The following is a 24,724-nucleotide window of genomic DNA, read 5'->3' as shown; positions in this document are numbered from 1 at the left end:
ATCAAAAACGGCAAATTACTATCTACAGCTAACAGGAAACTTTCTGCTTACGACATTTGTACAAATAACAATACTTCTATTAAAGATATATTATAATTAAAACTTGTTAAAGTTTAATTGAATTGTAGTTGAATATATTGATCATGTCATAACACAACATTAATTTTTACAAATGTGTGTAAAGGTGAATTGTATTACAGTGTACGTAAAGAAAATACTTGTTCTGAAGGGAATAAATCCAATTTGAATACTTCTCATTACAAAAAATTTCAAGATACTACTCATTCATAAGAAAATGATAATGAAGTTTGAAAGAAAACATAAAAATCTAAAATGTTACGTCAATTTTTCGAAATAAGGGAACAACAGTAAATTAAACACAAAATGTATTGTTTAATTGTCAGTTAAACATCGTTTGTTTGCATCAAATTCAACGTTCTGGGAATGTTCATCTTGTTTTGGTTCATAACGGAAGTCAATGGATGTGCTTGTTTATGATGTAAAATCATCCTTTTCACAAGCGATGACGTCTCGTACAATGAAAAGTTGAGACTTAGAAACTGCTTCTTGTATTTTCCAACATTTTGTTATGTAGTGATGACTATGTCGTATGAGGAACGGAGATACTCTATTACGTGTGTGTAAAATCACATCACGTACCCTGTCTCTGACATATAATGGTAAAGTTTCATGACTTATTTTAACCCCTGTGTTATATAACGTTGGGAAAACTATCCATAAGCTATAGAAAAATATCGTTTGATCTGTGAAAGCAAAACAAAACGTTGAGTATGTCCAGGAGCTATCAAAGGATGATGACAGGTCACAACACAATTTATGAAAAGTTAACGATAAATAATATTCAAAGTATAATATCAGTGATAAAAATAGTTCATTGCTAAGATTTGTAGACCTTTCTCATTTATAGTTCAGTATTGCATCATACATATATTTATCAGGAACACTGCCAGCGAAGAATAACATTTATACACAATATCAAAATAAGAACGACTGATCTCAAAGAACAGCATTTATACACCATGAAACCAGGCTTTCTTGTAGCTAACAGTCATATTGATATACAATTTAACCAGGACTGCTTACAGCAAAAATGACATCTATACAAAATAAATTAGGACTGCTGATAGCAATGAATAATATTTATACACCATAAAACTAGAAGTGCTGGTAACAAAGAATAACATTTATACATAATGATATGCTATCTGGTAGCGAAGAATAGCATTTATATGCAATAAAACCAGGACTTCTATAAAAAAAAAAGATAACTTTGATGCACAAGGAAATTAGGACGGCTGGTAGCAAATAATTATATTTGTATGCAATTAAACAAGGGCAACTCTTACAAAAGAATAGTAGCTAAACACTATGAGACCAGGACTGTTGGCAGCAAAGAATAACATGTATACACTATTGCTGGCATCAGAGAAAAACATTTATACAAAATGAAACCAGGAACGCTGGTTGTAAGAATAACATATAAACTCTATGAAACCAGAACAGCTGGCAGCAAAGACTAAGATTAATACACTATGAAACTAGGATTGCTGGCAAAAGAAAAAAAACATTTATACAAAATGAAACCGGAAAGCTGGTTGTAAGAATAACATATAAACTCTATGAAACCAGAACTGTTGGTAGCAAAGCATAACAGTTAAACAATAAGAAACCGTGACAGCTGGTTGCAAGAATGACATTTATATATAATAAAGCAGTACTTTTTGTGGCAAAAAAAAAAAAAACTTTTTTACATAATGAAACCATGACTGATGGAAAGGGATATTTACATTATAAACACAAAAAGTCCTGCACTGAAATACACAAGCACGCATATATGTAATGAATGTATTTAAGAATACAGTACATGACGAGTAATGTATATATTTTGATACACTAGAGCATTAGAAATGAACATACAGAATCAACTATACAGTATAAGCTCTCTCTCACTCTCGAGTTACTTTTCATACGAAATAGGTCGCTACTTTGATAAACTTTCAGGTTTGATGGCCATTGAATTACGAAGTAAGTTATATAGGACACGATCCAGGATAGGAGTTCATCAGAATTCATATGGGATAATACATATTCTAGGTTAGCTAGTATACAGGAAAGCACAAGGATATGCCTGTCAATTTGGGGAAATGCTCCCAAATAGTTAAATATCAAAATTGTCATTTGCCTTAACATGTATATTGCATTCATAGGGAAAAGAATGTATAGTGAAAAAGTTAAGTAACATACAACTTTTACAAATGTGATGAAACGTGATTAAAATAAATTGTAATAACTTTGCCATTACAATATTAGCTACTAAATAAAAAATATTTCATTGCTTCATGATTTATAAATAGTGAGCGCACAAAATTTTCTTTAAAATACATATGATAAATTTCATCAAATATACATTATGTTTTCATTCTATTATTATATCAATAATTAAAAATATTGATGATGTAAGTACACGGACATTTGAAATTTTCCTAAAGGTGAAATTAAATTTAATGTCCTCTATAGAAAATGATTTAGAGACAGAAAACAGTTGTAGCGTTTTGAAAATGGTAGCTCTAGTAATAGGAAGCTATGGGCTCTACTACAGAAAAAATGCAGAGTATAACAAAACACAGAGGTAAGCAACTATCCTTGATTATAGTAAAAAGAGGAAAGAGGAACGGAACACCAGACAAGGTCACAACAAAAACACCCATATCATCTCCATTATCATAATGATACATGTTGATGACAGTGTAATCTGGGATGCTGGCGATGCTGATTGATCGGGACAGACGTCGTCCCAGCCTACTCTGTGACCTCTGTTTTTAATGGTCAGCCAGTCGTTCAATGGTTTGAAGTATTCACGTAACGGCATCGCACTCATTGTTCGTGACCTCGTCAGCAAGTTCAAGGCTTCTTGCCATTGCCGAGATGACCCGAGTGCTAACATCTCCCTGGAACAAACAATCAGACATACCTAGCCTTATGTATATACGGTGAAAGGAAATTCCAATCATTCATCTAGAAAAATTATAATAATGCAGAGATGACCTTGTCAATATCAACAATGTATGTTGTATATGTTACTTATCTTATAACATTGATTAAGTAATTATCAGGTGTAAGACCTACTTTAGTTTATTTCCAGCTGCCGTGTTCCTGTAAATGTCACATCTGTATAGTTGCTGCTGGCTTTGTGGTCCCATGTTACATAACGCTTTTTGCCATTGAAACATCAAAATAGTACTGACGAACTTCCTGTTAGGGTAAAACAAATACACAGTCTAATAACTGCTATCGTTTATCAATATTATGATAATTCCAATGATAAGGTCTCGAAATCATCTACGTTAGTAAATCTTCCTGAATGTACCCAGTTTGTCAGTATCAGTCCTAGTAATTGACCAGGCAAAATTGTCAACGAATCGAGAACAGAAAATTTAATAATCGATGCTACAGAAATAATAAAATAAATGGTGTCATCTTCCTTTCATATTTGCTTACATTACATTTTAATCTATAGTTCTACATACTCTATCAAAAGCCCGTTTGCAGAAAGTTGGTACACAGAACCAGGGTCAAAATCCCATTCTGTTCTCTCGACAGGTGGCGAAACGCCCTGATACATACACCTTGAAAAGCAGAAAACAGTCGTTATTTACAACAAAAACTAAAATAAATATATCATTAAGCATTTGTTACCATTGTTGTTAGTACATGACCAAACCAGGAAATTTCTATTAAAACAGCGGTTTAATGTTCGTACCGATATCCACATTAATGTTAATCTTAGAAACAGGCAATATGATATTTTGCTCAGCTTTACATTTCTTCAAATAACTTAACATATAATCTATATAGAGATTCGTGTATGGATTCATAAGCTTGCAATTATACTGATATCAGAATAAAAAGTAAAGAGTACATCATTATTTCATCTCTTGTAAGATCTTGATTGAATCCCGAGCCACCCCTGAATTAACGTAATGTGAAGTATTTTCATTCAAAGAGTTATATCCTCTTAAACATTGATCTTTCTGTTTATATACATTTTCAATATAGGAAACTAATACAAACTATGACTGCTGTTCTATTCGTTTTCTTTATTTGTTGTGTTTTGTTCTATTCATTTACCTCATTTTCCACCAATCGCGGCTGTAACTTTTACCAGTGATTTTGCCTCGGAACACGTCCCATCGCCACCTATCTGTGATGTAGTCGAAAGGAAGGGATGCAACGGTTTCTAAGGCCAACTTCATTAAATTGTTTATATCGCGCTCTACAAAACAAACGCACATTGTCAAACATCAAGCAAAACATGATAACTTGAATTCGCAAATAGTTAAATAGTTGTTGTATTCGTATTTTCTTATCAAACAGGATTGTTTCCTGAAAACTGAAGTCTTTATTTTAAAATCTTAAGTATTCAGATAATCAGTCGTTCACTTACTGTTATCACTGGTAACAACAGAAGTAAGTCCTATTTCCTTAAAATGCTCTTGTGTTAGAAATGACAGTTTTGATAAGCCTTTCATTGCTTCTGTAAATCCTGTGAAAAAAACAAGGTTCATAATCATGATCAAAATACCTTTCGATTTCCTTATTCAAGTAAAGAAAATGAGTCATAGGTGTATTGAAAATACACTTAAATGATTAAATGTTCCATTTGTAACTTCTTACTGGTGGACCATCGGCTGTTGCTATTGTCAGCAGAAAATAAAAGTTGCCTTCTCTTGATATGTAACATTGAGAGATGGACACTCTACATTAAGTATTTGATACCTAAATGTTTAAGACTAAATATCGGGTGTTTTGGCTTACCTTTGTTCGCTCCCTCCCTAAACAGATAAGGCTGCTGCCTGTAGCTCATTTGATATACAGTATGACCCATTTGAGAATGTATGGTGAGCGCGTCCTTTTCTGTCACTTTAGCACACATCTTTATTCTAAAAAACAGTGGAATTTTGCAGTAAAATTATTTACCTAGTTTTAAAAAATATTGCTTTAATTGATATCAGTTTGTCGAATTTGTCGAATGACTTACCAACAAGGAGCTGGTCAAAATAAATTATTATGGCTCATTTACATTGTTATTATTTACTGCAAACATGTTTATATCCTTAAGATATATTAGAAGTTCCAACATTATACAGTAATATATATATATAATATACATGGCCATAAGTTAAGGACCATCAACTTCAGTAGGAAGATTTTAATAAAAACGTAATTACTTTTGTTTGAACTAAACCTTGTTGTACTCGCTGAAGTTTCTCCTTTGTGTTTTTGTTGCCGAGGTGATAAACCCAACATAACGATAAACCTAAATTTGGGTAACCCTCTTCTAACAAAGCAGTGTTTGCACATGTCTTATTGGTAAGTCATATACGTGCTAATAATGTATTTCAAAATAGCAAGTCGAATATTGACAAATGCTGGAAGATAGCATGATTCTGAAATGGTTCTAGATAGTATGACATACAGGTAAGTAGCAAGTTCATGCATCTTTAAACGTCAGATGTTCTGTTACTTTAAAGATTTTAATGGCAATGATATCACTAATGAAATTGAAATTGGTTTAAAAAAAAAAAAAAAAACAATTTCTGATAAAGCAAGCAAACGAAACTATGTAATATTGATTCTATAGATTTGATACAAAAAAACTAAATCATTCACACAGGAAAAATTGGGGGGAAATATTTTTTTTAATTCCTTAAGCAGATATTTCTTTTGCAGTTTTTATCGAACTTAGGTGTCGACAAGACCACAGGGCTAGACAATATCAGCACCAATAATCTCAAAAGATAGTGGAACACGTCAACGTGAGCCGGCGTACCGTCAACAGACGCTCGAACAATAGGACACTTGGTCAAATGAAAGTCGCTTTGTTACTTAGTTCTGATATATCCTACCGAGTTGTCATTGTATATTTTCTTTAAAAACAGCGAATAAAATTAAGCCCATTCTAACATGTGGTTAAACCTACCTTCTGGCCAAGAGTTTATTTTTTCACAATCACATGCTATTTACAAATCAATGGCATATGTGTATTATAACTGTAGGAATAGAACAGTTTCTTTTTGGAATATTTTCTAAATAACATTTATTTTCCTCCTTTCTCCCCTTCATTTGCCTTACCGGTAATCATTCCCGTTTGAGAAATCAAAGGCCTTTGGTTGACAGTTGAATTCACTGACAGATTGGACATTTGGTCTGGTAAAAATAGAATTGTCCCGAAAATCTTGCGTCATTGGTTCAAAACCAAGAGATGTATAAAAGTCCTGCGCCATGTTGACTAAATCATGTACGGTGTTACCCTGTTTGATAAGTAGAAAAATCACCAATAAAACATCTTGATAGTTTAAATCTGATAAATATGAATGAAATAAGTAAAACAAAATCGGGTACATGTACTTCGGAACAACATGGATCTAAGCAAACAAACTCATGCAAGTTATTCATGAACAAGTGAAAATTGTAGTACAATGTATGAATAAACTGGATACAAGTTTTGAAAAAATGATACATTATTTTCTTACTCAGAAAAGGTCACAGAAAAACTTAAATTTTTTATCAGTATCTGGATGAATTTTCAAAATAAAAAAAGTACGGGATAAGCTAGAGTCCTACTTTTTCCAGTAGTTTTTTTGTTACGTCCAGGCCGTCGACCTTGGGATATGGTTTGACAATGTCATACAGGTTAACCCAGTTGTCTCCCCATAGACGATCTGTAATATACAAACAGATACAAATGCTTATTTAAGTTTCTGATTGATATGTATCTTCAGTTAAAATATAAACCATGTGTGACATTAATTGGTTTACATTTGCAAATATTCTATCCATGTCCCAGCAAAAATATGAAGATTAATCAATATCAAAATAATTAAGTAGTATTTGCACGTTAGGCAATACAACTTCACTCTTGGCATTGTCAAAATAGCGTGTAATATTTGGCTTTTAAATATCGCATATATATATATGTATATAATAATAATAATAATAATAATAAGTCTACGGAAACTCAGAACTATGATTATCTTTTCGTGTGTTAAATATACATCTAATATTTCAAAATCGATATATTTGATGTACATGTGTACGCTATGAGGTACCTTTTACACACGGTTTGTTTTATTGAGGATGAACATAAGAACGTTCTGATAACTGCAGTTAAGTATACTATATAAAGAATAACAACCTAGAGTTATTTGATAATGTTTAATTGTACCACTTACCAACTAGATGGGCAGGGATCTGGCCTGTGCTCGGGAAGGACTTTCCACCATAACGAGCAATAAGTTTCCTGCGAACGAAGGAGTGCAGTTGTTCGTACAGTGGTCGTAATTCCACTGATAGTATTCTCTGCATGTCAGCTTCAAACGTTGAAGACTCGAACTTGTGGTTAATAAACGCTGAGTAATCTTTGTAACCTGGCAAAGAAGGAAAAGCAGAAATCATCGGCCGTATGTAACAAGTGATTATATTCATTATTATATTTTCTACAATTGTACACCGAAAAGAAGTGTTTTTGTAACGAACACACGGAAATAACACATCTAAATATGGTTTACGTATACACATAACAACGAATAAAGAAAAAGTTTTAAAGTAAGTCCTTTCACGATTCCATGGAACAGAAACAATGTGAATGCGAGGAACGTAGATTATTCAATACCGTTAGAAAAAAATGTTAAACATTTCCTATTATCATATTTGCAAATTTGAACAGCAGGAACGTTTTTGTTAAATGATATGACTGTTTGGTTTCTATATCATTAATATTGTTTAACCCCCTCCTTTATTTCTGTTACTTATTAGTTATGTGATTGAATACTGTTATTTTGAACGACGAAAAACCGTCACGTAACAGTGCTAACCTGTAAGATTGGCGAACATGTTCACAAGCTTAACATACTCGGCAAACCGAGGTCGCAGTGCCGCTCCAATGGCGTCCCTCCATTCTTTCCATACTGCCAATAATCCCTTTTCGTCTGTTGGGGGCGCCACATATTCATTAAACTCTAGTAACACGAAAAAGGCGAACAATTTTGGCACGCATGGAAGCAATAGTAACAAAATACAGATTAAAAATTCTAAAAAAGAACCCTTAGGTGTCGGACAAACAGCCAAAAGTCAAAGGTTGTCAATTCATAGTTTCTATCATTTCTCAATATATAATAATTCAACATCAATATAAGATTTAAGTTTGTTTCGCTTTAGGTTCACAATTACCTTTACGTAGGATTTATAAACATTGATCAGTGCTGAAATGTATCAATTACTGTTTCAGTGTCTTACTGATTCATGTGATTAAATGCGTGAAATAGTATCGATAAACTTCAAAGTTTCATCATTAATTCATGAACTCTAAAGGATCGATTTTATCTGATTAGTACCAATGCCACCATAACGTTAATGACGTATGATGATGAACGAACATGAAAGATGATAACGATGAAGAATATTGGCGTATATTGATATCCTGTTTGCGTAAATGATGTTAATATGGTGAATACAGGATAGTGATACCAAAATCCTGAATACTCCTAGTAGTTAAAACTTATTTTGGGAAATATAAAACATTATTGATTTTCTCTTAATCTCTTACATAATGTATTCCTAATCTTCTGTCTCTTGTGGTAATATAGACATGTAATGTTTACCGGAAGTAGAAATAATTATCCTTATAGTCTGAAGATTATCTAGTGTATAACACATTCTCTAACTCGGACGAATTCATTTCTCAACAACTAATAGAGAAGAAAAAACATGATAATGTTATTTTTGCTGTAAGGTACAAAAATAATGCTGCATCTGGTGAAGACAAAACGGTCATGTCGTTGATCAACACTGGAACGACGGATCCTGCTTTTCAGGAACTGACAAACGAATGCAATCATGACAATCCGTTGAATATGGAAAATGTGAAATTATTTCTAAAAGATTTAGTGCTTTTCTTTAAAATATATTTCTGGAGTTATTCGTATGAACCAGAATTACATGACATTTTAAGAAAATAAAAGACAGTATCGACATTTACCTTGAATTAGACTAGCTGACAGTGACATTTTGTGTTCAGTATTAAACTTTCAGCCCACTATCTCTAAAACAGTCTAATAGTTCACATTGTCCTGTACAATAAGTTGGACTATTTCCTCGAGCAAGGTTGGACTGATTAAATACAAGTCTCTTCAACAGCACATAGTGTAAGCAACAAGGATAATGCAAAAACATTGTTTCAGTTTAATTTAAACATTGACATATTTCGAGTTAATGTTAAACATATTTCTGACAACTGCCAGTGCCAAAGTATATCCATTAGGATTAACTATGACAGATATTATCTTAAGATTGTTCAGTGTGGACCTTGAATTATCATTCACTTACCGCCTTCAAACGTTAGGCAGTTGTTGGACCCTCCATCTGGACAAATGGTTGCTCCATGGTACATTCCTAACATCGATGCTATAGTCTTCACCAACTGTTACAGGCAACAATTTACCAGATAAAGAAAACTCAGTACTATATACTGTTGATATTTGTGTCTGTATTACGGTTAACTAGAACTATATATGATATAGTGTTTATATCAAGATCAACTAGAACTATATATGATATAGTGTCTATATCAAGATAAACTAGAACTATATATTACATATTGTCTATATTAAGATAACCTAGAACTATAAATAATATCGTTTCTATATTAAGATAATCTAGAACTATAAATAATATCGTGTCTATATTAAGATAATCTAGAACTATATATACTATCGTGTCTATATTAAGATCAACAAGAAATGTATATAATTTAATGTCTATCTTTTCTTGAAGTATATTTAATACCATGTTAAATGGACGTGGGTACATCACGAAATTCTAGTGGTACACATAATACCATGTTATGTTAAATGGACGTGGGTACATCACGATATTCTAGTGGTACACATAATACCATGTTATGTTAAATGGACGTGGGTACATCACGATACATATTGTTATGTTAAATGGACTAGTGGTACACATAATAGCATGTTATGTTAAATGGACGTGGGTACATCACGATATTCTAGTGGTACACATAATAGCATGTTATGTTAAATGGACGTGGGTACATCACGATATTCTAGTGGTACACATAATAGCATGTTATGTTAAATGTACGTGTGTACATCACGGTATTCTAGAAGTACACATAATAGCATGTTATGTTAAATGTACGTGTTTACAAAACGATGTTTTATCGGTATATATAATAAAGTTCAATAGTCTGGTATCCACACACTACATCAAAGATAAACCAGCTAGAAAAAGTGCAACGTCAAGCAGCCAGATGCGTTTGTAACAATTACCACAATACAAGCTCAATCACTAACATGATTGAATTTCTACATTGGCCACCACTTCACATTCGCGCTTTCAAAACAGACTTATAATGATCTACAAAAAAGTACATGGTTTAGTCGCATTTCATCTTAAGAGTCCCTTCCTTGTCGATTCGCACACTCATTCAAGCCATCACAACCCATACGCTTTTAGATACATATAAATATCTACAGACTGCTATGACCACTCTTTCTATCCGAATTCTATCACACATTGGAACTCACTCCCCCAGTCTTTTGTTTCTGTTGACACCTTCAAATCACTTGTCATAGTGTCTTACCTATTTAAACTATAAAATTTCAATTTCTTTTATCTTCAAAAGAAACAAAATCTTTTTAACCAGCCCCTTGGGACTAATGGTCAAAATTGACGGCCTCGAAGTACACTGAAGAAGAATAAGAATATTATGTTATATGGACGTGTGTATATCATGATTTTCTAGAAGTATGTATAATATCATGTTATGTTAAATATACGTTACTACATCACGATGTTCTAGAAGTATATATAATATCACAGTTTAATCTGTTATTTTGTACTGATTTGATATAACGATCAGCTGAACCTTTATCGAATGTGATGTTTTTGTTTAGATATGTTTGATAATAATAACACGTTGTCTTTTTATACAGTGCATTATGGTATCAACATGCAGTTGAATAATGGCTTTGGAATCTGGATTTTGGACTCCATTTTCCATTAAAGGTTGCACAAGGCTGTGTTGGTTATGTCTTTTTAAAATGCTTTAAAGTGTTAAGCTTACTAAAATATTTCATTAAAATATGAAATTATACATAGCATGAAGCATTTCGTATCAACAAAATATTGTTAGAAGAACATATTTCTTAAAATATTTAAAAATATGTGAAAATTTAAACTAAAAGCACACTATTCTCAAGTCATATTTAATGATAAAATTAGTTTAGTTATACATTACCCATAAAAGATTTGAGAAGTACATTTTTTAAAATATCTTAGATTGTACACGATTCTTAAATCATTTTAGAAGATCACGGTTTTTAAAGATACTGTCAAAAGGTAAGATTATCAAAGTACATAACCCGTTAAATATTTGAGAAATATATGTTTCGTAAAATATTTTAGAAAACGTGTTTCTTGAATTATTTTAGATTACGTCTGAAAATATTTTAAAAAGTATACGATATTTTAAAGTTTATTAAAGTGTTTTAGAAATATATGATTATCACACTGTTTTAATAGTAATTAATCCTGAAATATCTTAGAAGTACATGCTTCTTAAGACCCTTTAGAAGAACCTCTTTCTTGAAATATTTTAGATTACGTCTGAAAATATTTTAAAAAGTATACGATATTTTAAAGTTTATTAAAGCGTTTTAGAAATATATGATTATCACACTGTTTTAATAGTAATTAATCCTGAAATATCTTAGAAGTACATGCTTCTTAAGACCCTTTAGAAGAACCTCTTTCTTGAAATATTTTAGATTACGTCTGAAAATATTTTAAAAAGTATACGATATTTTAAAGTTTATTAAAGCGTTTTAGAAATATATGATTATCACACTGTTTTAATAGTAATTAATCCTGAAATATCTTAGAAGTACATGCTTCTTAAGACCTTTTAGAAGAACCTCTTTCTTGAAATATTTTAGATATGTGTGAATAGAAAAAGATTTTAGTTGTACATAATCTATAAAATATTTGAGAGGTACATTTTTTGTTAAATATTTGAGAGGCATATGTATTTTTTAATTTCTTTTTTTAAATGTTCCTAAAATAATTTAGAATACGTGATTCTTAAAATATCTTAGAAAGTACATGATTCTTAATTTATTGTAGAAGATCATGTTTCTTACGGAGAAGTACAACCTTGTTTCTTCAAATATTTCACAAGTGCGCAAGTCTAAAATGTTGAGGAATTTTCAGAAAATACTTAATTGCTAGTAATAAATGCCGGGAGCATCTGTGTTCTGCCATATGTTTAGAACTGGTCGTGGACTATATGTAGTTTTGAAAACTTAGATAGGGTGTGTTAATTTTAAAACGATCCTCCATTGGTCAGTCCATTTACAGCCGAATACTACTGACCAATGAGTGAAGACCAAGGAGGTGATCATGTACAGTATACGCTTGATACATAATTGGCTTTACGTTTTAGATAAATGATTAAGCTGATAAATATTGAATACATTGTAAACACCTCACCAAGATATCTCCATCAAGAATAATATTGTAATTATAATGATAAACAATATTGAGGGTACATTTTGCGTAAACACAATTATTATATTAATAGATTCATTATATCAGCAAGGACATGGATTCAAGAATTCAGGAACAATAAACACTCTTTTATTGTTAAATGCAACACCAAAGATTCGAACGGCTTATCAGTAAAATAAATTTGATGAGGATGACAATTTTGATTTGCATGCGGTGACATGATTTAACATAGTAACAGGGTTCTTGACTTGTTCTTCAAAACCTTATATCATTTCCTCAGTGACCATAAGAAAATATGGACACATAAACGAAATCAAAATCAATTTTGAAACCAGGGAAAAACTATAACAAAAACAAATATTGACACAGAGTCAGCTGACGTAGTATTCAGAGAATAAACAAGGAGCTGCAGACGTGTTAGGCATGTTATCAAATGAGAATTTGAGAACATGACGAAATCAACAACAACAAAAACTTATTATACAATGGTCTCTTGTATGCCATAATTTTACTTTTGAAAACGTAATATCAATTGGAACTGAAAGCTTTAAACAATAAATGTACATGCTTATCGTATTCATGAAAACATTCTCATGTTCAATCCTGAAATTTGTTCAAACCCTATAAAACTCACTTAAATCAGAGAATAGCATTCTGAACACAAAATTCATCTTTTGAATAATTCACATTAAGGGCAAGTTTTATTTTTAGCGTTATGCTTCATTTGCACAACACACATACAATGTATTACGATTACGATTGATGCGGTCAGAGATGTGTAACGGTACGCTAAGGCCAAAGTCTTAACATGTAAATCATATCAAGCTAACTTTACTTATGTTGCAATACCTTCGATTTTAAAATTGAAGAACGATCGTTACTTCAACTGTTGCAAAGGATCTGGAAAAACACCTCTTTTCGTAATGAAAAGAAACTGAGTGAAACTTAATGATCTCTATCTTTTAATGATTCTTTATCTAGAATTGGCACGTCTTCTTATTTTTCAAAGGATGTTTTTCCCTAGCTACCATCATCGCAGTTGAATATAATGTGATCTATATATTTTAGTAGTGTGTAAGATCGATTTATCAAAACGTCAGTAAATTCTTCTAAGAAAATGCTTAATGCACAAGCTACGTTCCTTCTTAAACATAATAGTAACTATCATGAGGAAACTAATTTTCATTCAGAAATAGATAAATATCACAAATATGCTCAATATGATGACACAATTTTTTATTTTCGTTCTTTTATATTTTCTCAAAGATGAAAGTAATTGTCAACAAGCATCACGGCTGAAATTATATATCAATAACTATATAAACAGGAAGAGCCAATGGCAATGCGTTGTGTGGTGTATTTTTCATTTGACTGTCTCATTAGGGTTTTTCACCATCTATTGTTATTGTTATGTTTCTTACTATTATTCTGAAATTTGTGGTCTCCAAATCTTTTTATTGATAAGAGATACGTTTATAGAATATTTAGTATATGATACTGTAGGTGCGTATCTGAAAGTGTCAATGCATCTTCTTTTCAGTACGTCAAAAACCCACATGACCGCCATGACGTCATACGGTAAAAGATTTAATATTGCCAACTCTCTGTTGAATTTAGGGTAATAACCTTTGAAACACTTTTTAAGTTCTGCATGATCATAGACATTGATTTTAGATTTAGGAAATTCTGGTGTCAAGTTTGCCAATGTTGAAAAATGCTATCTAGGGTAACAAACTTTCAAGAACTTCTAAACTTCCACACGGTCTATAATATTGATTCTTCATATAAGTGATGTCCGTGTCATTATCGATCTGATTTTAAAATATAAACGACTTTGGCCGACTTCTAATTTCACAGGGGTTTCACTTTCGTTTTAATCTTTAAATAGCTTCTTTTCACTAACCAAAGAGGTTAAGTGTAATGGTATTTGGTGATTTGCATATTGTGCTTAATTGTTATTGATAGTAGTAAGATAATATTGTATCAAACATCAACTTCCGGTTTCGGATTTTGTCCCATTTAGAAAGTTCTTTTTCGGGCCAGACAAATAATTTGAAGTTACAATCTAGAGTTTAGATATGAAAAATATAAATTGCTAGAATGTTTGGCTATTGTGTTGGTGGAAATGATTGACTTTTAGGTAAGATGTTTAATATACAGCTGAAAGGCAAACTTAATTTTGTATCTAGTGTATTTATAGTGCACATGTACTAAATAAGTACACAAGAGTAAACATCATAGTGAACTCCTGTGCACAACGGTGTTAACTACAGTGCACAAGTGTTAACTCTAGTGCAGTTTGACGTTAACACCATTGCACTACGTTGTTTTCCAACGCGAAGAATGACCTTAAAATCGGTAATATTTTACACAAGTAAGAGTGAAGATTGTTGAATTTAGGAGTCACGCGCGACCTTATTTGATCTCAGTACCTAATACTCCAATATTTCAATTAATGTTATAAATGATCAAGCGATATATATTGAAATAACTTCACTGATGAAAACGTTTCGCCGCTTCAAAATGCTGTCAAATTCAGCATTTGCGTTATCTCTTCAATAGACCAACGCAAAAAGCTTATGTGATGTTAGATACAATGTACTGCTTGTGTGTAATAATGTAGCTGTTCTAAGTTTATAACTGGTATATCATATAGAACAACTCATTGTAAGTCCTTAAATCGACAATAAGTTCTTACCACAATAGAATTATAATATCCATACATTCATGATACCATTGCAATTGGTACTCTTTTGTGCTAAGCGTAAACTGGGTAATATGTGTTTAGTGTCTAAATCATATGCAGATTTTACACTGGAACAAGAACACTTTTTTTTTTTTTTTTTTTGCTTTTGGTTTTTTCCCTTAATCTGTTAATTGTATTAAAAATTGCCGGATTCTGAAACGCAAGTTTCACTGCTGTAACAAAATCTGATAAAATCTACACTGGTTAAAAATACCTTTCATTTTCTTGTACTTGAGCAAGTCTAAACCTAGTGTACTGTTCTTCAAAGACGGCAATCAGAGGATAGCTGCTAAATCCTGTCGCTCTTACCTCATCTGTGTGGGATCAGACACAGATGAGATTTCATAATGTGTTTATAATCCTGGGGAGTACTTTTAGAATTGACCTCGGGGCAAATGGATTCTGTTAGTCCCTGCTTGTCGGAAACGTATGTGTGCCGCCGCATTTCCTATGAAAATTCACAAACATCATGCTTTGTTCAGAAATTTAAATTATGAATCTAGTCCTTGGTTATTGAGATTTCCAATGCATAAAACATTAATGAATGACTTATCTTGGTATAGCTATCTACACATTTGGAAAAGTGAATATGACCTTTATTTATTGTATTTATTACAATAACAAGGTATCCTTTCGTTTGATCTTGATTTAATCTTTAAAAGTCGAATATTTCCCCTTTTTTCTTGTTTTTGCTTTTGAATATGGGATTTGAAAATTTCTTTTAAGAAAAAGTGAGTCAAACAATGAAACAAAACGTAATTAAATTTATTCACTAAATGACAGTAACAAATTGGTCATGTGTAAGAAACTCAATCAAAAAGTAACAAACTAGAAACTTGAGATCCGATGAATATAGATTACAGCTGAAAAAAACTATTCATATAAATTTGGAGCATGTGACCATGATCTTGGAACTGGCCACGTGCCGTTTGAAAGGTAATACAAAATAACAAACGTTGTGTAAAAATATCACTTATGTTTTTGTCTAAACCAGCAAATTTGGAAATCCTATCGCATGCACAATAGATTGAATATTGATATACTGGATGCTAGAATCGGAGGATTGACCATCCATCTACTCTTCTTGCTTATTCACAAAACAGTCCTTAGAACTGAGAACAGATAATTTATTAAACTAAGATTCAAGTACATTCTTATAATTATGCATATGTGAGTTTTCTAATTTATATTGATTGTAGAAATTATCTTTAACTTAATCTGTAATTATCAAAGAGCAAGGACCATTGAATTTGATTGAACATTTTATGCTTTTGAATTCAAAAGCATTCCCAAATTTTCATAGGTTGATTTTTTCACTTGGCTGATGTAGAATTGTGTACAACATATATTGACGCTTAGAGACGACATTTTTTGGTCATTTTGACCATGACCTCGATATGCATAATAAGATAAACTTATAAAACTGAATCACACAATGATAATATTTTGATCTTAGCTTTCAAATCTTGTCAACAAGTTATCAGTAGGTACATTTCGTTTAGAAATAGGGTTTATTCATCATTTTGATGTATAACTAGTCTGAAAAAGAACACTTACATATTCTAGCTGTTATACTTAAAGATTCAAAGTGAACTAGGAAAGTCAAATAATTCTTTGAAGTCTTTGTGTTTTACATTAATTACATATCACGATGCATTTCTACTGATAATACAGGTTACGTTCATGTGAAAACCTAGTTTTGTTTTACATCTACCCAATGGGAAAATACAGTAAAATGAAAAGGCGAGACAATTAATCAGAACTTGGGTCATGTTGTTGACAAGGTAGAATGACATTGAAGGTTTACTTCTGATAATACTTATATAGCTTTGGAATGAGTACAGGAAATAAGGAAGCACTTTCAAACTCGACAGTGTTTGCTTTTGCATCGAGTAAACATTTAATATAGTTTAGATTGACTGCTATCATTATTATAAGTATTTTTTCTCAATATAAAATTTCATTAAACCACCCTTTAGTAAATAAGACTGTATCCATTTTTAAATTGAGAGATAAGTAACTATTTTTTTTTTTACTTTTTCTAAAGTTAAATTGGTAGAATGTCCTTTCATAACCATGTACTTTTTAAATAGTTCATCATATTTAAAGATATTTATAGTTATACCTGTGAATGAAGGAATATTATCCCTTCAAAATATTTCAAAAAGACATACTAACCAGAAATATATGCGACCTTTAAAGGAGAAATGGGGGTCCAAACCTAGATAGCAAAACCATTATATAACTGCCTGTTGACTCCGTAATGCACTTTGCAAAAATAACGTGTTTAATATGTATTATAACAACAATGCTTTGATGATGATGTGCAATAAACCATACGTGTTATTGTCCATTATGAATATTACTAACACTTCTGAGGCAGACATTTTGAATCTACTTACTCTGTAATTTATACAGAGCACCCTCCGCTGAATAATTATTTTGCTTGTCATGTTTGCATACAGGACTTTAAAATTTTAGTTTTGAATGAATATAAGCTTGTTAATGAATCGTTCTTACCTCCTCTTCCGTGTCGTCAACATTGTGTTTTGTTAAACTGACCAATTTTTTGAACTGTCGTTGAATGGCAGCATCCGTGAAACCTTGCCAGTTATATTCTGTTGCTTCCTCAGTTTTATTTTTTCTGTATGATCTGTATTTCCTGGATGTAGCTATCTGTGAAAAAAAACCGGCAAAAAGTGGTTTATGGTTAATGGTCCCAATTTTTTCTTTCTTATTTTTTTAAATTGTAAATCAAGAACATCAAAATTAATAAAGTTAATCGTTTTAATTTAATTACGCATACTCAATATTTTTGACATTTATGATAGAGAGTTTTCTTTGATAGTTTCTAAAATCCACATCTCTTAACAGGTCAATCCAACGAGTAGTTACAAACTTATACCCTAATCATCGATATCAACCCGTTTTTCGCTCGGCGATAAGAACCGCCTCCTGGCAATTAGAGATTTTAATACTATTCAGGAGGGAACTCAGAATTAAGTCTGTACTCAATAGAAAGCTCATTGAAAAATATTGTAGTATTTACAGAATTAGTGTTCTTGCCAGACTGATAGTAACGATTGAACAAAATACAAAAGCACCTTTCATTACCAATATAATTAGAGACAATACGGACAACAGTGTATTATGTGTAGATGTATACACCTGATACCTTCCGGTACGTGTTACCTTTGTATTTTTGACGATTTTGTGATTCACAATTGTAGATTTTTTTCTGATATTAGAATTATGTGTTATATGTAATTATTACTGTCATATGTTCGGTATGAATTATATAGTGGTTTACTAGTTACTTCTTCATCATTTTTTAAGTAAGCTTTTCAGTGAATGCAGACTCGTTATGTTCATGTCATGATTACACTTGACTTGACATGAAGATAGAATTGTGACGTAGAGATAATGAATACTATAAATCATAATTTTCACCTCAATAAGCATGTAACTATGCTTTGGGTAGATAATATCCCCTCCCCTTCCCCCCAAAAAAGAGAAAGAATAAAAGATATCTCACATTAGAAATGCGAGCTTACAGGTGAGAAGAGACATGTCTATTAAAGACACGATTACAAATTGGTTTATGATTGTATTTTGTAATAATTTGATTTTTGGTAGGATTATAAAGTTATAATTTGTAATAAGTTACAATATCTCTATGTTGTTCTGAAACTCACACTTTTTTTAAAGGAAACAAACCATTTTCTTTAGTTATAATTTGTAATAAGTTACAATATCTCTATGTAATATGTATTTCTGAAATTATCACTTTTGCATGTTAACTAGCGTATTAACTAACGTCATTTCACTAAAGGTCATTTCATTACGCCATAATTGATAGCGTAAACAAAACACACGTGGACACAGAACAGGCCAACTAAACTTTGGAATAGCTTTTTTAATGTGGTAGAAACAGGTTTAACAAACTCGTGGTTGTTAAATATGGTTTTTCTTTCACCCTCGTTAGTTATTTTCCAAAAGAAAACGCTTGTGGTTTTAGTGACTTTTGAAAGATACTGCAAATCGAGTGAAGAAATAACACATACCACATCCTCTCGTTGTAACACCTCTATATATACCAGGATCTCTAAATCTATATCTATTTATATTGATAGCATATTCTTTTTATGTATAGTCATAAAACAACTACTAGTGTACAACAAGCACGTGACGTTTCTAAATTTTAGAGATGTGTTATACTTGAAATTGTGTTGAAATATTCACAGCTTATTCTTATCGTCCGTCAGTTATCACTTAAAATATACTTCCGGTCATGAAGTTAAGTACGATATATGATGTAGTGTTGTAAAAAGCAAAGGTTTATCTCGCATGTAGATAAATGAAGTCCTTGACTTGGCGTACCAGGAATGTCTCACGTCTGCTAGATGTTAACATAGAGATATGTCATTATTTGAATTTAAACGACTGTATACACGCAAGTCTATAACGTCCATGTGGCTTTGTTTAGAATGGCATTTAAGTCATCAGTCGAAAAACATCTATCTGTTGTTTATTGGTATTTAATCGTCAGACTTGTAGTTTCATTTTCTTAAAAGTCTGCAAAGTTTTAGATTCCATTCTTACATCAAGCTACAGTACGTATTATGGCTTCTAGCATTGAAATACTGTAAACGCTCTACCAAGAGGATTATGCTTTAATCATCAAAAATATTTTTATTGCATTTCATTAAACCATGATTTATGTAATGGCTATTTTGATTTATTACGTCGTAAATAATGAGAAGTCATCAGACGTGATATTCACCTACAAAAACCAAACATGTATTTCATTATACAGCACAAGGCACCATGCTTCCATTACATCTGGGTGGGTCATTTATAGTTTGCTATGACAGTGAAGTGTTTACAAAATTTAAAATCACAGCAGCAGGTAAGTTAAATGATAAAGAGCTTATTCTGCATTTCATTTTGAAGAAATATTTTTGCGATTTATGTGTTTTGTTCGTAAAAACAGCTGAGTATTACGCAACAAAACATTCACAAAGATTATATAGCTATCCCTTTCCGACAGTTACGTGTGAGTCTGTCATTATTTAGTATGATAATGTTACACTGAGGCCAAATGGTATAGACCGAGAGCTATGAAAACTGAGTAGATGCCGAAATTACAGTCTGGAAAAGATAGTCCTAAAATTAACGAGAAACTGACAAGGAAAAAAATCATCCAAGGAGAAACGTGGTTTGACAAAGCAAAATTATTCACTTGTGTGTCTTTTGTATAAATCTTGGAGGCATTTTTTTGTAATACTATCACGCTGATGTTGAATGATGAATGACTTTCAAATAAGTTTCTATTTTATAAATCTTAAAGGAACAATAACAAATAACTGTTGTTGATTATCAATTAAATTGCTAATTGGTGTTGATTGAAATTGTATTCGGTGTTTGATGTTGATTGAAATAGAATTTGACTGAAATGAAACCGATGTTTACAGCTGGTAGAAATGTGATCGTTTTAGTTGATTGAAATTCGATTGGACAATAAGGTCGTTCCGTCAACATATAATAAATGTTGTGTATTTGAATTATACATTTTTGTGAGTCTTATCTTTTATCATTACTTCCAAACTTTCCACAAGGAAAAGAATTAAATATTTTATTGGTTTATTTATGAAATTCGACGTACATTATATATGTTGGCAGATGGCAATTTATAATGTAATGTCATATCTTACAGATGGCTTGAAGGTTTCAGTATGAAGATTTCTATAATTTACTATTTGGAAATAAGGCATCAATATCTACACAAACTAAGGGGAAGACCATCTTTCACTACGATAAAAAAGGTAGAGAGAAAACATATTCTATTCCTTTCATGGTAGCAAATATACAAATTACAATGGTTAAACTTCAGAATTAATCACTATATTTCAGCAAGCGATTCTTATTCATACAAGATTGGAATTGCAAATAATCCCCATTGTGTTTTATGTCTCGTGGGAAGGGAGACAAACTTCACATTTTATGGGAATAAACTTTGAAAATCTTTTACAACTCTTATCTTTGGACTTATCAACCAATCTTGAATTTATACCAGAACTGATAATTAAGGTATTCTGTCCATTAACCAGTATATATACAAAGTCAGATGTTTAAACAAGTCACTTAATGTTACAGATCATGTTAATTTAATTCAAAATTATTATAGGGTACAGAAATATATTGCTCATGGTAAAGGGATTGATATCTTTAAAAACTTTACTTCCAAATGGTAAAAAAGGCTAATATTAGTTAAACTTGATATCTCCTATCCCTTTCAAATGTAACTCTCTCTGTAAACGTCTTTTTTCCTGACCTCTAGCTCTCCTCTTTTACTACATGTATTTATGTCGGTGTTTTTTGTTTATTCTTTGTTTACATGTCTATTTTTGATTGATATGAAATGTGTATTTGTATTGCTGTGTGATTTAGGTTATGTAGAAATGAAGGCGTGTGTGTAGATTTGTGTGTAGGAGTAGGTATTTATGCATAATATATCATTAACTTGCTATCATTATTATATCTATATCATCAGTTGATGATGGTGTCATTGGAACAATAATACTATGACTCTAATCAAACAAAATATATTATAAAACAGCAGTAGGTCTCTACCTTAGAATTTTTAGAATGTTTTGCTGGAATTCCCATTGTCACAATCAGACAGATTCACATTAAGGTAATGTTATGAGTTGCACTTTTTTAATTGTTGATATCATGTAATATAACAAGTGCAGATTGGCAGTAGCTATTTATAACTGATAAGAATAACACGTTGAGCCCATTTTAAATCAATATTCACAACAAACTTTATTTCAATTATCCATCACTGGTTTTCATTCGTTTTTATACTCCATGTCTCTTTTGATGGCCAAGTAGTGATAAAATGAGCCTGCAAATCAACTGGACAGCCACCATCTGTGAACCCAACCTATCATCTTTTTGACATATAGGTTACTGTGTGGTGATAATACAACACGTGTTATCACATACTGTAATATTTGGTAATATAACAAAAAATTAAGAAAATACCAACATGGCAACATAATCATAATTCAAACTCAATATAAATTATACCATGGTAACAGACTCTAATGATACTGACCTCATGACGGCTGTTCATGGGTGAAACATTTGTCTGGTAGTTCCATTTTGCGAACATTTCCTCGCCTTTTAATTTAGCAGCCTCTGTATTAAAGCTCTGTATAAACTGTGTTCCTTCAGTTTCAGAATTTATAAGTTCTGCGGAACAATATCCAAATAACAGCAACCCAGTATATATCCAAATCATGCTGCACATTGTGTACACTTAAATAATTTGAGAGACGCAAACATGTAAGCAGGGATACTGCAGGCTATAAATAACACCGGACAGGTCTATTATAACTAGCAGGTGAGTTTCAATGCATTGGCTGTTTATTTTCGGTCTATGACGTTCGTGTTGATATTTGTAAAAAAATGTTGCCTTTACGGCTTTTCCCCTTAGATATATGTTGGTCGTTGACACCGTCGGCAGGATATATATTTACTAGTGCCTTCGGATGTATTTACGGCAGACGTCTAAATTACATAAGATTATCCGTCCTACCGCTGGGACAGGAATTTTGGTGTAGACTTATTCATTGTACTGCATAATTAAACTCGGACACATATTTAAATAATTAATTTGAGAAATATAGTTCCTAAGTCAACAATTGGGTTATTTTATTTTAGGAGACCGCAACAACAAAGGAGGCCTATTAGTTCAAGGTCGGAAACTTAATGAAAATCTACATAAGTTAGGCTGGGTTATATGTGTTGTGTGTGAGGTTTACACAACTGGTTTGGTATAATTTCTCACCATAATTACAGGTAAAATATATCTTCTGTATTATTTGTTTCATCAATCCCCCAATCTTTGTTGAATTTGAAATGTATTTATGTGTTTTTATAGGATAGAAGTCTTTTCTGATCTATTCAAACTACAGTGCCATGAAATAAATTAACTACCTAGGTTGTCAGCCTCTTGTGCACATATTTGTCAAATGTTTTACGCCCACTGCAGGTCCCTGTATACATGCAAAGTGATAAATTAGTACCATGTTCCGCCCATAACATACGTTTTGGTCTGTCGCGAGTCGGCACATAGGTACCTATCGGAAAGTACAACAAATTGATGGTTTCCAAATAAACAATCAAGCATCTATTTTTAGACATTACAATAGCATTTCTTTTATTGTCAGATTGATATAAAACAAAAGAAGAAAAAAAATATTGTTGTTGTTCTCCCGTCTAGAATACGATATTTTTTTATATCATATTTTATTTTCTGAGTCGCTTTCTATGTTTCAAAACAAAAAGCTTTTAGCATCATTGACGATTCAAAAAGGACAATAAAGTGTTACGATGCAATTCAATTCACGATAGAACTCTACTCTATCTAGTCATAAATGTTTATTGAATGGTGACAGTAATCTAACTCACATGTGTAACAACGGTCTCATTTGTGATCTAAAATTAAAATCTCGAGAGTTTATGTATCAGAAAGCAAACAGGATTCAAAACTATTGTTTACAGTTTGCATGAGGTGGAGTGCACACGAAGGCATGCTAAAAGGTGAGACAAAATCAATATGAAAATACCTGCAGCTTGATAGTAACTGAATAAATCTTTACTAGAAAAACACTTTTTACAACGAACGTTCCTTAAAATAATGTTTATACAATCATTCTAAATTAAATCTCGGTTTGTACGCAGAACACCACCTGAACAGCAAAAAATAAAAATACAGACAAATGTTAATGATAGTACAGGTAATTCTTCATTTCACTCAATCAATTCAAAGTGATATACTTAATTTCGTCTCGACAATGTCTGGTTTTAGAATTCTGATCTATACAGAAGATAATCTTTGAGTGACATTTCATTTACATTCGAATGACTTTGACACAGAACAAGAAAGCTCGTCATCACAGAAATGCATAATATCAGCTACCATGAATTATGTACATTTTTTTTATCTGGTTTCAAAACACTTACAAAAAGTTGACATTACCATGTTAACAAAAGTATACAGGAAATTAAATAACCGAACTTTTATGCACTGTTTTATTATCAGTATATGTCATTACGTATAGCATAACGACACAAAATATTTACAATGTTATTTTTACAACTAAAACATTGTCTCTATCTACTTAACATTGACCAGTGTCGGCCGACACATCTTATATCTCATATTCATATACCTTATACATGCACATTAAAAATGCTCATGCACATATCTAAAAACGATTAACTGTCCTTTCATGTGAAACTATGTACATGTAAATATGCACTTTTCAGCCTTTCATAATGATGAACCCTATTACC

General features: G+C 31.7%; 1 protein-coding gene across 1 annotated transcript; it reads right to left on the bottom strand.

Moving 5' to 3' along the window:
• Positions 1-2,299: 2,299 nt before the first annotated feature.
• Positions 2,300-22,681, bottom strand: LOC132554772 (angiotensin-converting enzyme-like). The gene is made up of 13 exons (XM_060219083.1): positions 22,479-22,681; positions 17,876-18,031; positions 9,406-9,499; positions 7,896-8,039; positions 7,254-7,448; positions 6,646-6,743; positions 6,154-6,332; positions 4,837-4,961; positions 4,466-4,564; positions 4,150-4,294; positions 3,549-3,647; positions 3,148-3,273; positions 2,300-2,969 (listed from the first exon to the last, which is right to left on the bottom strand). The coding sequence occupies exons 1-13, from the start codon at positions 22,671-22,673 to the stop codon at positions 2,711-2,713; spliced, it is 1,914 nt and encodes a 637-aa protein (XP_060075066.1). The 5' UTR covers positions 22,674-22,681; the 3' UTR covers positions 2,300-2,710.
• Positions 22,682-24,724: the final 2,043 nt, after the last annotated feature.

This window comes from Ylistrum balloti, unplaced genomic scaffold (assembly GCF_031769215.1).
Source record: "Ylistrum balloti isolate Yb309-2 unplaced genomic scaffold, AGI_CSIRO_Ybal_v1 Utg370444, whole genome shotgun sequence".
NCBI lineage: Eukaryota > Metazoa > Mollusca > Bivalvia > Pectinida > Pectinidae > Ylistrum > Ylistrum balloti.
The sequence above is the reverse complement of the archived record's forward strand: the minus strand, read 5'-3'. Positions and strand labels throughout refer to the sequence as shown.

What these genes read in the sequence shown, in the direction of transcription:
- LOC132554772 (XM_060219083.1), bottom strand. Translation starts at nt 22,673, where the DNA reads ATGTGCAGCATGATTTGGATATATACTGGGTTGCTGTTATTTGGATAT. An exon ending in CATGTTCGCCAATCTTACAG is followed by an intron (nt 7,449 to 7,895) that starts GTTAGCACTGTT and finishes CTTCTTTGCCAG; the next exon opens with GTTACAAAGATTACTCAGCG. An exon ending in TCAAACGGGAATGATTACCG is followed by an intron (nt 4,962 to 6,153) that starts GTAAGGCAAATG and finishes ACTGTTTTTTAG; the next exon opens with AATAAAGATGTGTGCTAAAG.